A 13,885-nucleotide genomic window follows, 5' to 3' on the forward strand; every position below is an offset into this window, starting at 1 on the left:
AAACCAGATTTGTCCTGAATGAAACCTAACACATTGTTTAACAGCAGTGTTGTAATGAAGACAGCGGATTAGGAATAAATGAGCCAATGCCTCCGAGAGACTGCATCACTTACAAATAACTCTGCGAGGCATTGGGAGGCGGGAGGAGTGAGCATGCACCTTACCTTAATGTCTCAATTATGCATTGCACAATCACAAAATCAAACTGGCCATGAGATAAAAGAACTATAATGAGACTCGTCCCATTTCACACCAAAGGAAAGCAGCGATTAACATAAACAAATGCGACATGATACAGTGATTGGTCGAAGCTGAAAACGATGACGTCAATCAGTTGGCATCAGATTTTTTTGACTACACAGAGTCCTGTACATGTTCACAAACCAAACAAAGTCTATGTAACACACAAGATAGGCATAATAGGATCACAACAAACGGTAGTGAAGCAGAAACCCCATACACATCGATCCTAGGAGTCCTCAGAGATACACAGTGTGAAGTAAGGCATCATATCTCCCTGTCAGTGTCTTCAAACAACAAAGTGCTGACAGCTTAGGAATCATCACAGATGGCCGGACTGCCTTTTTTTTTCTCCCGTTAAATGATGAAAAATAATCTATAAGCATGCATTTACACCAGGTAGTATATCTCTATTGCTATTGTACACATACAATATACAAATATACAGAACAAGTTGGAAAGATAGTTGATTAAAAAATGTGCATGATTCGACAATTTAAAAAAAGTTTCCCATTAAAATAGAAATGTTACTCCTGGTACATCCTAGATTTTTTTTCTTTTTTGGTTTATGAAAACATTTGGAAAAACAAAAAGCTTTTTTTGTGGTGTAATATTTACATTATGAACAAGGATGAAGAAAGACAATGTGCAAATCTGATTCCATGCAAGCAGTTGCATAATGTAGCTTAGGTGCTCGAGTGATGGGTTCAGAGTGGGACCAGAAGACAGACGGGGGAAAGAAAAAAAATAAAACAAGGCTCAAGACCAGGGACTCATGGCTTCAATGAATGACTCCGTCCATTCTCCGCCGCAGTTATAAACCATTACAGTACATACAAACGAACTCATCGCCAAGCGCGCTCAACAATCATGGAAACATTCACACTGGGAACACAACAACCAATGTTACATTAAGTAGCATTTTGATTTAGACTATTTTTAAATCTCATGTGATGAATCACTGATGTACGAGGTGATTTTTTAAGTTAGAGACACCCCCCTGAAATATCCAGGTAATATACAACCAAACAAAACACAGCACCTCATCAAAGATCAGCATGAAAAGGTAATACTGCTAGTAAACGCAACACCTCATAGGAAGTCGTGATAACCTATGGAGGAATTCAGAACTCTGAGGATACTGTCAGCCAGCACTTTCCAAACTGGGGCTCTGAACCCCTGCAAAGTCTAAATTAAGAGATCACGAGATAGTACACAAAATTGAAGGATGATGTGCTACAAAAAGTTTCTTTTTTGGCTTTCCTATGATATTTGCTTTGTTGGTGAATTACTGGATGAAACTGTTCACAACTTTCAGACATGTAGTCATAGCTTTGTTTTAGGGGTCAAAAGCAACTGGAAAAGCTACTGTATATCCTCAGTCAATGATGCATTTAAGACACTGGTCAATAAAATCAAAAGGTATGCTCCTCTGCTTACAATGAACTAATTACTGAGAATTTTAAACGGTGTAAAAAACAACAACACAGTATCCCTTGGATAAAATAAACACTGCTGTGTGAGAGATGCAACACTGGGTGTGGAGAACACAAACTAATGCGGAATCAAAAACATAACAAACTCTTACCACAAATGCCAATTTGATACTTCCTAAAAGCAAACTCCCGCCCAAACAAAGCATGAATAAACTTGAAAAATGTAACAAGTGCAATGCAATGAGGTCCGTGTGCAAAATTCACCATTTCACAGACAACATGTGATGGATGGTGACATCTTTGGGTGGTGATGATTACAGATGAGTTTTGAGAGCACAAGCACTTAAAGACGAACGAGGAAAACAAAAAGTAGCATGTGGATATTCAGTCCTCAATATGACTGTTTTATATTGATTAGATCTTATTATGACATTAGTTTAAAAGGCAACCTGAAAGCAAACAAATAAATAATAGGACTTGGCATTTAAAACACGAGTGCAGTATTGCAAATACTACAGTTCAGTATGAATGTAACTACAGGGACATATAGGGGTTGTAGGTAGTGGGCTTTTTTCTCTACAGCCTCTTGTCCTGTTGTCTTCAAACAGACAACACATGAGGAGTTCAGATAAAAATGTTTCAAAAGGAAACAATCTCCTGTAACTGAAAGGTGCGATTCCACACTAAGGCAATGACTTTACAAATGGGTGACGATGGGACCGAAAATAAATACACCAACATCGTTTCTCCGTGACATAATAATTACAGGGTTATCATCTTTTGGCTGGTGAGGAAGAAAGATGGGAAGGGGGAGGGGACAGTGAGAGAAAATGCAGAGGCTGAAAAACGTCCAGTGACCATCTCTCTGCACCTTCATCCTCCTCCTCTTGTTCCTCTGCTGGCTGGGCAGTGTCTGTGCTCTGACCTTCTCAAAAAACAAGACCAGAGTTTTTGATAGTGGAGCCCGAGAGGCCAGAAGAGGGGGAGTGATGAACCCGTCCGTGTGGGCATTAACAGTCTTGCAGGGATGAGCAGTTAGTGGTAATGTGTTGCCGACCCTGTGACACCGGTACCACCACACCCCCAAAGGCCCAGTTTAATCCTGACCTGTCTGCCTGGCCGAGGCAGATGGATCAACAGCGAGATGATTACGGTGAGGAGGAAGCAGCTGCGTGGTATTTGACGAAGGCGATGGCCGCCAGCTCTTTGCAGAATTCCTCCAGCACGATCACCCCCTCCAGCAGAGTCATGTGGTCGATGCTGGAAGAATAGAAGGAAGGTGAGAAATGCCATACGAAAAGTCAGCTCAGAGGATAAGAGCACAGAACTGAGTGGAAGTACGTACTTGATACCCTCTGGCTCCAGACCTAATAATCTCTTTCTCACAAGCAGCAGTTTGGGTGTGAAGTCTGGGATGCGCTGAATCCTTAACATGAGATCTCCCACCACCTAAAACATACAAGAACACAAAGCAATAAGCAAAACACAACAGTACTGCTTCCAACTTTGGGTAAAGGTGCAACATTTGTAAATCATTATGGGCTTTGCACACTGAGTCCAACAACAACAACAACAACAAAAAAAACGTTACGCACAGACCTTGCACACTAATTGCGATGTGTATTATTGTTCTGTTCACTGCAAAAATTCACAATAAAAATTTAAAGACACATTTCCTCTTTTGCCTCTCTCCGCTAGAGTCACTTATCTGGCTGTCATCACTCCCTCCCTGTCGTTCATTTAGCACCACAGCTGCCTGAAGGAGCAGAGCTGCCATCCCACTCTGCCCTCCGCATTCTGTGTGGTCCATATCCTCCTCCTCGTCATCATCAGCCACCTGAATATTACTATCTGACCTGTTGAAAGTATCTGAGTTATTAAATGATTCTGTGTGCTTTGTTCATCTGTCTCACAGCTGTGTCCCGCCGCCACATTTTCTTGGTCAAACAACTCAAAGGCTTCTCACGGATGCAAAAAACGCAGAAAATTGAACCTGTTCCGACAATTTTAATGACTGACGAAAGTTTCGGACTCAGTGTGCTAATGTGATTGACACAAAGTGAGGTCGTATTTATTTTTAGATTTATAGTAGTCAGGGGTATTTATCTGCTTCAGCTCCCATCGGCAGTGATGGAAACATGACACACTACTTTTCTCTTCTTACTTCTACAACTTTGTCATCTCAGCCACAAATTCCATCGGAGAAGCACTCAAACATCGTTTCAAATAGGTTGGCATTGAGTTCGCAACAGAGGCTGAATAAGTAACAGATACAAAAACTATGTAACCACTGTAACATTTTCCCTGAACTCCATGCTGCTTTCTACTCTTTACTAACCCTATTTGACACTGACACATCAGTGAAAAAAAGAAACACAAAAGACACACTTGCAATGGGAAAGCAGTCTATTGCCTATTTTTAGTTGGTTTTCCCACGCTTAAAAAAACTGCATATACGTGCTAATTTTGGTGAAAATGGGTATCATTGGAGGCATTACTGTAATTACCATAAATAAACAAGACCATCCACAAAGAAATTAGTAGCTTCAACCAGCCTCTGCACCGTATTTACACTGTGAGCTGATGGGATTGATTTCAAAGGAAAGTAGCTGGACTGACTCACAGAGCAAAACAGATACAGATACAGAGGTGTAGTTCTTCCAGTAAGAAGCAGGTCAAGTAGCAGCATGCTCTCAAGATGATTGGCAGTGAGACTCACAGAAACACTTACACTATCCAAACCGCTGGCATGAGATAAAGACCAACATTTGTCTACAACATGATCATTTGTTGCATCACACAGTTTGAAATACAACATCAAACAGTCGAGACAAGCAAGAAATCTCAAAGCAGATAACAGTGATTGTAAGCTCTGGGCACAGCAGTGTGTGCTATCAATGATGGATAAGACGATGACTGTAATCTAGACGGGAATCTTACCCTGACGATGACAGAGAACAGGGACCTGCAGCCAGGGGCCAGGTTGATATAAGGGTCCAGCAAGTACTCGTGCAAGTGAGGATGTGGAAACAAAGACAGCTTGGACAGCACAGCGGTCACCTGCAGGTTGACATCATACGGCTGGAGGACAGAGAGGACATGAGATTTAAAAGTACACAGGAAATAAAACTGACTATTAGAGTGAACTGAAGATGTCCTGAGTGTAGAAGAAGTACTACTGTATGAATAAATAACTGCCACAACAGTCAGAAGCTTTTATTAACGGGCTCATCCATTAATACAGTGCTCCCTTTTATATTTGATTTCCTAAATGCTACAAGAAACCCTTGAGCTGCCAAGAAGTGCATTTCGCTTCTGAATCGCTATTAGTCATCTTCATAATTCCCATCTAACATCATTTGTCAAATGAGTTTATGGCAAAAGCTCATTATTTTTGTTTTTTATGTTTCAAAAAATAAAAGCCGTCTGCATAATCAGCAGCTCATTTGCATCATCTCCCCATTTTTCTCTCCTCTCTCCATTAGTGGGCCTCATTTACGCTAAACTGCAGTGAACAGTGTTTTCCTGCAGGAAGGAATAACAACTTCTGGGTGCGTTGGAACATCAGATCTGAGTGAAAATCTGTTGAAACTGATCAGCTCCTTAAAAAACAAACAAGAGTTTTTGGTGAGAATCAATAAACAGAAACGACTGCCCTTACTTGGTTTGACCTTAAATAACATTTTGTGCTGATTTAGATGCAGAGAGCTTAATTTATTCACTGGAGTCTGGCTGTTCGTGTCTGGCTAGATTAAACAGTTTAGGACTCATCTCATGAAAAGTTGCCTCAGAAACTTGTCAATTAAGATTATTTTGGAGTTTATTATGTCTACTTATTTCCATCAACTAAAAGGCAGCTGAATTTTGATTCAAGTGGTGCCCCATAAACAGCAGGCTATCTGCTCTATTTGCAACATAGATTTGATTACAACCGAGGCTGCATTTGTGATTTCCAAAGGCCACTTTTACTGTGGGTGTTGCTATGTGGATGAGTGGAGCTTAAACAATCCAACAGGTATTTATAAAAATGAAATATACATGACATACAACACTACAGCATGTGGTTGTTCTGGTGGATCAAACTGACCTGATCCAGGATGCGACCCATCCTGTCGAAGAGAACCTTCAGGAAGTGGCCCTCGAAAAATGGACTCTCCAAGTTGCACTTCTCAAAAGGCTTTGGATTTCCCCTCCAGTCCCACCGCTGGCAGACCCCACAATAGTCCCTGAACTGAGGAGAACAATTCATCTTCACTTAGCATCTCATCTACTAGCAACACGTAGAGAACTCATGAGCAACAGTATCCATGGACTTGCCTCAGCAATTAGTTTAATGGCTGATGACATAAAGAAAACCAGAATGTCACCTTGAATGAGCCTTACCTGTCTGTGTGCATCTCTGAGGTAGGTGTCATAGCCTGTGCCTTCGACATGATACGATGACTTCGCCTCATCGGGCACCAAACACAGGAAACTGCGAGCAACAGAATTTAAGTTAAACTTAACAAAACTGAACCAGACTCCACTCAGTGTTTGTCGTATCAGGAGCAGACGGTGTACCTGTTGACAATCTTGTGGACCTCTGTCTTTCCGTCAGGCTTTGAGTGGTCGGGACTCTGTGGTGGAGAGGAGCTGAGCCAATCAGAACCAGACAGCCTGCTGTCTGGAGAAAGGTCATCGCCAAACAGTGGGTCCTCCTCGAGGTCTCTGTAGAAAGAACACGTTGATATGAATGACAACATCATCTGATTCTGACAAGCGCTACTGAACAAGTAACAGAAGATGTTCATTTTTCATTTTGTGTTTCTACATCTCTCAACATGATGCATAAATCATGTCAGCTATTTTAATTTCTCATCTCCATTCTGGTATAAAAATGAGAAGTCCATGTTGTCAGTACTTGTGTGTAGTTACACAGGGGGAAATATACGGTTTTTCAGGGTGGTGATAGCACATTAGTGCTCTGTGAGCTTGCCTGGCACATTCAAAATCTGTCATGTAATGAGGGAAGTGAATGCATGTCTGCATAGAAATTTATTGCGTTTACTTTTTCTGGCAGTATGTTTGCAATATGTCTGCAGGTGTATTAAAGTCACTGACATTCTTCAGCTCTTTTATGAACTTATCTCACACTCTACATGTAAACCTTGTATTACAGTGCTGCATTTGGTGATGTAATTCCTTTGCAAGAAAACTACAAAGCCATATAAAGCAGCATCTGTATAGAGCAATAACATCTATGTATCTCCAAGATCTGATCGTTTATCAGTGGCTGACATGCATTCTGCACTGACAGTGACAGTGGGTAAAACAGATTGACACACGCAATAAGGAACAGTTTAGTTGAATTGTTGGCACATCTGAAAAACACAGCTAGTTGATGCATTCACTTTATTTCCACTGCTGTGTGTTTGTGCCGATGATCTTCCAGGATTTCTTTATGTCAGCTCAGGGAGGTCTAAGGTCTGAGGCAGGTCCTTACACGGCATCATGGGGCTGCCCGTTCTCCAGGGGCTCACGCTCCTCCTGTGGTTTGTTCTCCAGGTAGTTCCTCTCCTCCAGGCTTCGCAGCACCAAGCTGTGCAGGATGTGCTGGTTGGGCTTCTGGATCAGCTGCTCAAATAGCCGCAGTGTCATGATGCTGATCTGGAGACACAGGAGGAGGAGTGAGGCTTAGCTCCAACTAAAAACCCAGAGTAACATGCAAAGGATTTGCTCGCTGACAACAACAACAAAAAAAGAAAAGTAGGCAGTCGCTGTTACAAACATCAAAGAGATGATTCATCTCTCTTTTGTGTGATGAAAATGTGTGCAACAGCTCAGACACTAATTAAAATTCATGTGCTTTTGGTTAATCATATGATTCACTAACTCAGAATCCTTGAAGGGCAGATGGCCATTTGTACTTTTGAATATCAAATAAGTAAAAGAAATTACGGATTCGTGATTTTCATTCTGAAGGCACATTAATGGTGAAATAATAATAGAATGGGTGAAAAAAGGAGGCCTGAATGAACCTGATCAGCCAGACACAAATGATGATAAAGGTACATTCATTAGGGTACGTCCTGAATAATTATGTGATAAGAACCTCGTCTGACAGATGGTCACAGTGCTCAATGAGTCTGTGTCTGAGTGGATTCTGAGCCATAGTGGCTGGAGTCTCGGGCTCTCTCTCCTCTCCCAGCAGGAAGTAAATCATCTCCTGCAGCAGAGCCTCTGATGTCACCTGCCGGATGATCCTGTTCAGCAGGGCTGTGGAGGTCAGGATGCCTACCTCCGACCTGTGTGCACCCACACACACACACGATGTGTAAATGAGCAGTCACGACACATAACACACTGACAAGACGAGGAATATCAATAAAGGATGATTGATTGATGATTCAAAGCGAGACTTACGTCTGCATAAGCTGTGGCTCCATGACAGACACGAAGAATCTTTCTCTCACTGCTTTTGCCATCACTGCAGCTGCTGACTGGAAGACAGCGAAGAAAAACAAAACTGTACTTCAGCCTTCTGTGGCTCTCAGATACAAAAACAACTTCAAGTTCTTTTATTCTGTCAATTCTGACTACAATATGACACATCAAATCACTGTGAGTCAGAACTGCTTAAGGACCTTCTGAGCCTCCTTGATGAGCTGGTCACAGTAATCTAGCCAGGACAGGAAAGAGATGAGAGCCCTCTTCCCTGTGAACACAGCAGCATCCTCTTTCAGGTTATAAACGTCTAGACTGAAAGAGAAGGAGACGAAAAAAGATAGAAATATTAAAGGTCTGATGAAACTCTGCAAACTTATCTACTGAAAATAGCATCTCACACTATTTAAGGGCTGCCTACGAAGTCAAATTAAATCAAAAACTTCAGATGATGGTGTTAACAAGTCATTAAATATGTGGCAATAGAAAGTAAACACTATAAAGATATTTACCCCCAGTTGACCGACTCCACTGTCTCAATGTCCAAGGGGTCCATGGACTGTGGCAGGGCTTTATAGAAGGACACCAGCCTGTCAGTCAGGAGCTCACAGAGCTCAGTGTTTTCAGTCAAACACTTGGCAGCTGCAGGCTCTGGTAAACTGACCAGCAGCATCAGGCCCTCACATGCCTTTACTACTATCCTGCCATCCTGAGCAGGGGAAAAGGATACAACTCATGAATATAAACATTCGGCTCATACAGACATAAATAACTTGCAGTAAATCAAGCAAAATGCCTTGCATGGAAATGACTTACAGGGCTCTTTGTGAGGTTGAGCAGCGAGGTGACAAGATTGTAATTGTTGCTGTTGCTGTTGTTACTGGTTGGACTAGAGGTGGAAGCAGCAGCTGCAGCCTGAGGCTCCTCTGGGTGGTCGGCCTGTTCCTCTGCCGTAGACTGACCAGTGTCTGGGGCCGACACATTCTCCTTCACCGCCTCTGTCTCTCCAGGACTCTTTGTCTCAGGTTTCTTTGACTTGTTCTAAAAATAACATCACAAATATATAAAGATATTCTTTGTGCTTAAAATCCTGCAAGGCTCTTACTTTTGCTAGTAATATATACAGATACATATTTATGAATGTGCTGCTCAACTTTTTCCTTGCTGGTGTCATAGTTACTCACCTCTAGAAAGAAGTTAACAAGGTATGGGTCCTGCTTCAGTTTGGCACACACTATACAAAGGAACTGAATCTCTTCGTTTTCTGTAGGAGCAGCTAGCACCTCCCCACACAGACGGATCAGTTTCTGACAGAGGAATGTCACAGCCACAGGAGGGAAAAAAAGTTTTGCATAAGTTACATAACCTGTCAGTTATTTTGAGGAGGAGGACTTTCAGAAATACACTGAAATCCAGGCTGTGTCACTTCTCACCTGTACAGGTCTGTGGACATTGATGTGTGGCAGGAGAGGTTGACGAATGTGTGCTAGCAGCTTTGTGTAGAAGGTGAGCACCTGCTGCTTCATCCCTGGAGGACACTGGTGGGAAATCATACAAATGGAATGTATAAGAATGACTTAATACCAGTTTAGATGTGTCCCCACCCTGCGTGGAGACGCACCTCACAGTGCAGAAACTGACTGCACACTCAATATTGCGTTCAGCCCCCCAACCTTCATGGGCTCAGTTCCCACATTTAATTCTTGATTTCCACTGGATTTCATCCAATATCACATATACATATGGGCACCATATGGTGTATGTTTTCCTGGAGGTATAATTCATGTAGTTACCAAAGCATGACTGCCTTACATCTGCCTTGCCCAAAGTGTAGAGAGTCTCCAGAATCTTATGATGTAGGAGATACTCCATGCAGGGTCCTGTCTCTCCAGACTCCCTTTCGCCCTCCTCCTGGGTCAGGATGTCCAGCATCTGTTCCAGGTGGGATGGGATGTTGGTGTCTGTGACTGGAGCTTTGTCATCTAAAATGGGAAAACACAGACACATGTGAGAACCTATGTTTGTCCTAAAGATATAAACATGAGGAAAAACACCATGCTTATTTTGACAGCATGTTGGACGTTTGAGGTTTGCCTGAAGTGTAAAAAGCTTCTGCAGGCATAATTTAACTACATCGTCTCTGCAGGTTTTTCATCTCCTACATTCTTTTCATTTTCTGCCCACGAAAGAAACATCACTATTAAACCTATATAGCTCTTGTGTGGTGCTGTCTTTAATCCAGATACAAAAAGTAAATAGTTATGATGTAACCCAGTCCATTTTATTTTCTGATCAACTAAGCCTTTAAAAAACTGCTAAATTTTGATAGCGCTGGCTTTGTGAGGACTTTCCTAGGGTGGCTTCACAGTAAAATCTTATCACTGGTTTTACATGTGCATATATTGTGAAGCACATGCATAAAGTGGTGAGTTACTGACAACAATGTGTTTACACATTAGCAAAACCCAATAAGTGAAGGGAGCATGACAGAAAAGAATGAGACTTTCCCACAAGGCTGCATGTGACAGAATGACTGCTGGCAAATAGTAATAAATAATATATAATGCTGTGCATGAGGGGGGCCACATCAAGTCAATGAATGTTGCATTGACACCTAATTAAAATATTTCAAATTTCAAAAAGCTTTTACATTTTTAGTCAAATGTTTATTCAGGGCAAGGAGGCCTAGGTCAGTTAGTGTTAACAGTGGGCAGAGTATGCTATCTTCATTTGCCATCTTTGTTTGCCAACAATTATGCACAAGTTAACAGGCGTGGGTTGGTGAATTCAATAACAAGATAGGACATGTACGTTGTGATGAATGTAACAAAGCACACAATGCCAAAAAATATGGTCAGTTACAAAGATATATCACATCAACAGCTTTTATCAAAAATGATCAAATAACTTCTTAAATCAGTAATCATGTGAACTGGTGAAGGTCAGGCTGGTTAAGACTGGCCTCAGAATAATAGATCAAGTTCACTTAAGTCCCAAGTCTGCAAAATCTGTGATTAAATGGCCCCGAAAACATGCTCAGCTAAATAATACTCAAAGTACAGATAATCCCCCATCAGCTGCTCAGAGTAAATGTAGTAAAACTGGCCGAAGTGGGAAAACTGCTGAAAAGAAACTGTCGTACTTTGCAGTGAGGAATAAGGCAAGGAGACTTTCCTGCCCCAAAATATACACAGACTAGACGGCAAGTAGTTCAAGTGGAAGTTGCCTTTACATGACTGGGTTTAACCACTGAGTACATCTTAAATGCAACCTGATACAGATGCAGAGCGTATGGTTTTACTTGCACAGATCCCACAGGCAAATAAGGCACACATTAAGGAAGCACTCAGTCTGAAGCAGCTTTTGTCCAGACAGTTGTCAAAGGCTATTGCCAAAACAATCACCATGGCATTTCCAGCATACAATACAATTGGGCATGCCATTTAATTTGGATTTCAACTTATTACCATTCCCTTGGCATTGGCAGTGTTCATTTTTCTATAAAATGGGGCTAAATGAGCAGATGAGTAATTAGTAGATCAACAGGAAATTTGAGTAGGAATCCAATGTTGTAATTGAGAAAACAAGGATTGACAATGTTGGCACTTGCTTGCTTTTAAATGAAACAAATCTGAGGCAATGCTTTTGGATCTGGTAAGTAGTAATGTACACTGATCATCTTTTAAAATACTGAATACTGACAGTAACAAGTGGACTAATCAACAGTGAATACATTGATATCTATAACTGTACTACAGTCACATACTGTATGAACAGCTCATGAACTAGCCTAGTTTCCTGTCATTGTCCTAAACTTTACACCGGTGCCATTGATACAAACACATAACTTTAATGGCAGCCTGCACAACAATCAGCCTCTGGGGACGTCATGACCATAACAACGGTTATCATATTTGTTCAGACTTTTCTTACCAGAAGTCTCAATGTAATAATGTGTAATGGCCTTCCAGTGATAGACAAAGTCCTCCTGCAAGGGCAGCGACGGGGCAAGCTGGAAAGGAAAAATTGCAAACATTATGCATAATGTATGTTTACACTGGTGGCCACAAGATTCACCACTAATCATCATAGCAACATGTTTACATGCTTCACTCACTTTCAAATGGAGTTCAAACAGAAACTGAGATGGCTTGTTTGCTCTAAGAAACGTTTGTCTTTTAGCAGAGTCTTTGAGCTTTAAATAAGATCTTCTTAATGGGTCTAATGTGCCACGACAAGATGACTTTGATCAATGTGTTGTGATCAAAGACATAGCCCTTAAGTTTTCAAAAGGCTAATAATCAAAGGGTTTAGCTTTCACTTCTGACTGACAGGAATGTTTACACTGGTAATGGGTCCTATCCTCTTCAAGATACATAGTAGAATGATGACTTAGCAAACAAATATAACGCTTAAAGTCAAAAGTGTTTATTTTGGGCCACCTGCCAAACGCCTATTGTCTCAATCCCTTAACGTAGGCAGCCTGAGAGCAGTTTACAGGCAGGTTATTACTGGTTTCTAGCTAGTTAGCACTAGCTAACTGGCTTGCTAACCTATCAGATTAGGCTTTCAAAAATAAATGTACGAGTAAACCCACGGACTTCCCCTTTAATCAATGTTAAAACGTTTGCGCAACATCAAACAAGGCTGCCCAGTCGTTTCGACACCACTCCTCATGATAAGATCCCGCTGTCTGAAACTAACGTTAGCTACGGCGTAACTTTAGCTTATTTGGGCTAGCATTAGCGGCTAACTAGCTCAGCCGACCAAACTACCTTAAACACAAATGACTTACTGCAACGAGGGAAATGGCAGTAGGGAAATGTGTTAGTAATATTAACGAACAGACAAATAAAGGCACCGACAGACATATTATCAATAACACGAACAAACAAATTGACAGGACAAACACAAAACGCTAACATTAGCTTAGGCTAATTAGTTAGCTCGCTAGTAAGCAACGTACCCCTAATGCTGACGTTATGATATGTGATGTCTGGGCGACCAGAGGCCCCTTTCAACTAAAGCATACGACACAAAAGGCAAGCTAGTGGGTAAATATATGCTCTGGGTAAAAGACTCACCGCTTCCACAGCGTGCTGAAGAATGGACGTAAATTTGGAGAACATTTTGTTCTTCGACTGGACCAGTTTCTCCCGAGAAGACCTAGAGAATTCCTCTATCTTCTTCTTCCTGTTGCTACCGCCTCGATCCAGATTGGAGGTTTCATACAATGACCCTTGTAACGAAAGAATAAAGGTAAGCAATAAAACCGTAACACGTTGCTGGCCACGGGTCTTCACAGGCCTGGCACAGACACTGTAAACAAGACGTCTACAGACTCAAGTAATGTATGCTCACTTTGGACACGGTGGCACTTCCCTCGCCAAACGCTGCTGCTTTAAGCCACCAGGGGGCGCAGGCACACAAGGCATCGGCTTATAGTTACCGACAACGATCAATGCATACAAATGAAGACAGCAGCCAATACAGTCAATGAGGGATCAATATGTTCAGCTTGGAAACAACAATCAATGAGCCCACTTTAAATATAAAAGCAAGTATTGGATTCCGATAATCAAGCAATATATGTTAGGCAATATGGAAAAGATCCGGTGAGCTGTAAAATCAATTGATCATGCTCCCACATCCTGTAATGTGCACAGATGTGAGCTATTTCTCTAATATTGCAGTGATTTTCCAACACAAGAGCTAAGGTTATAGTTGCTTAGAGTGTCACCGCTGTTAGGGTAAAGTTAAGGTGTCCACGTGATGAATAGATCGCC

The 13,885-nt window shown here is 41.6% G+C and overlaps 2 protein-coding genes across 2 annotated transcripts in view; one reads left to right on the forward strand and one right to left on the reverse strand.

The window, feature by feature from the left end:
• Window positions 1–2,499: 2,499 nt before the first annotated feature.
• On the reverse strand, window positions 2,500–13,318 carry fhip2a (FHF complex subunit HOOK interacting protein 2). The gene is made up of 17 exons (XM_049601070.1): window positions 13,184–13,318; window positions 12,033–12,111; window positions 9,912–10,081; window positions 9,533–9,637; window positions 9,284–9,406; window positions 8,916–9,140; window positions 8,612–8,808; window positions 8,300–8,414; window positions 8,079–8,155; window positions 7,768–7,960; window positions 7,159–7,322; window positions 6,237–6,383; window positions 6,060–6,150; window positions 5,764–5,907; window positions 4,617–4,757; window positions 3,022–3,125; window positions 2,500–2,936 (listed from the first exon to the last, which is right to left on the reverse strand). Exons 1-17 carry the CDS (start codon window positions 13,226–13,228, stop codon window positions 2,825–2,827), a joined length of 2,232 nt encoding a protein of 743 aa, XP_049457027.1. The 5' UTR covers window positions 13,229–13,318; the 3' UTR covers window positions 2,500–2,824.
• The window catches only part of ablim1a (actin binding LIM protein 1a), a 52,621-nt gene continuing 51,962 nt past the window's right edge, over window positions 13,227–13,885 (forward strand). Inside the window, exon 1 of the mRNA XM_049601065.1 lies at window positions 13,227–13,358. The gene's annotated coding sequence lies outside the window, so the exon portion shown is untranslated. The remainder of the gene's footprint in view (window positions 13,359–13,885) is intronic.

This window comes from Epinephelus fuscoguttatus, linkage group LG16, assembly GCF_011397635.1.
Source record: "Epinephelus fuscoguttatus linkage group LG16, E.fuscoguttatus.final_Chr_v1".
Classification (NCBI taxonomy): Eukaryota; Metazoa; Chordata; class Actinopteri; order Perciformes; family Serranidae; genus Epinephelus; species Epinephelus fuscoguttatus.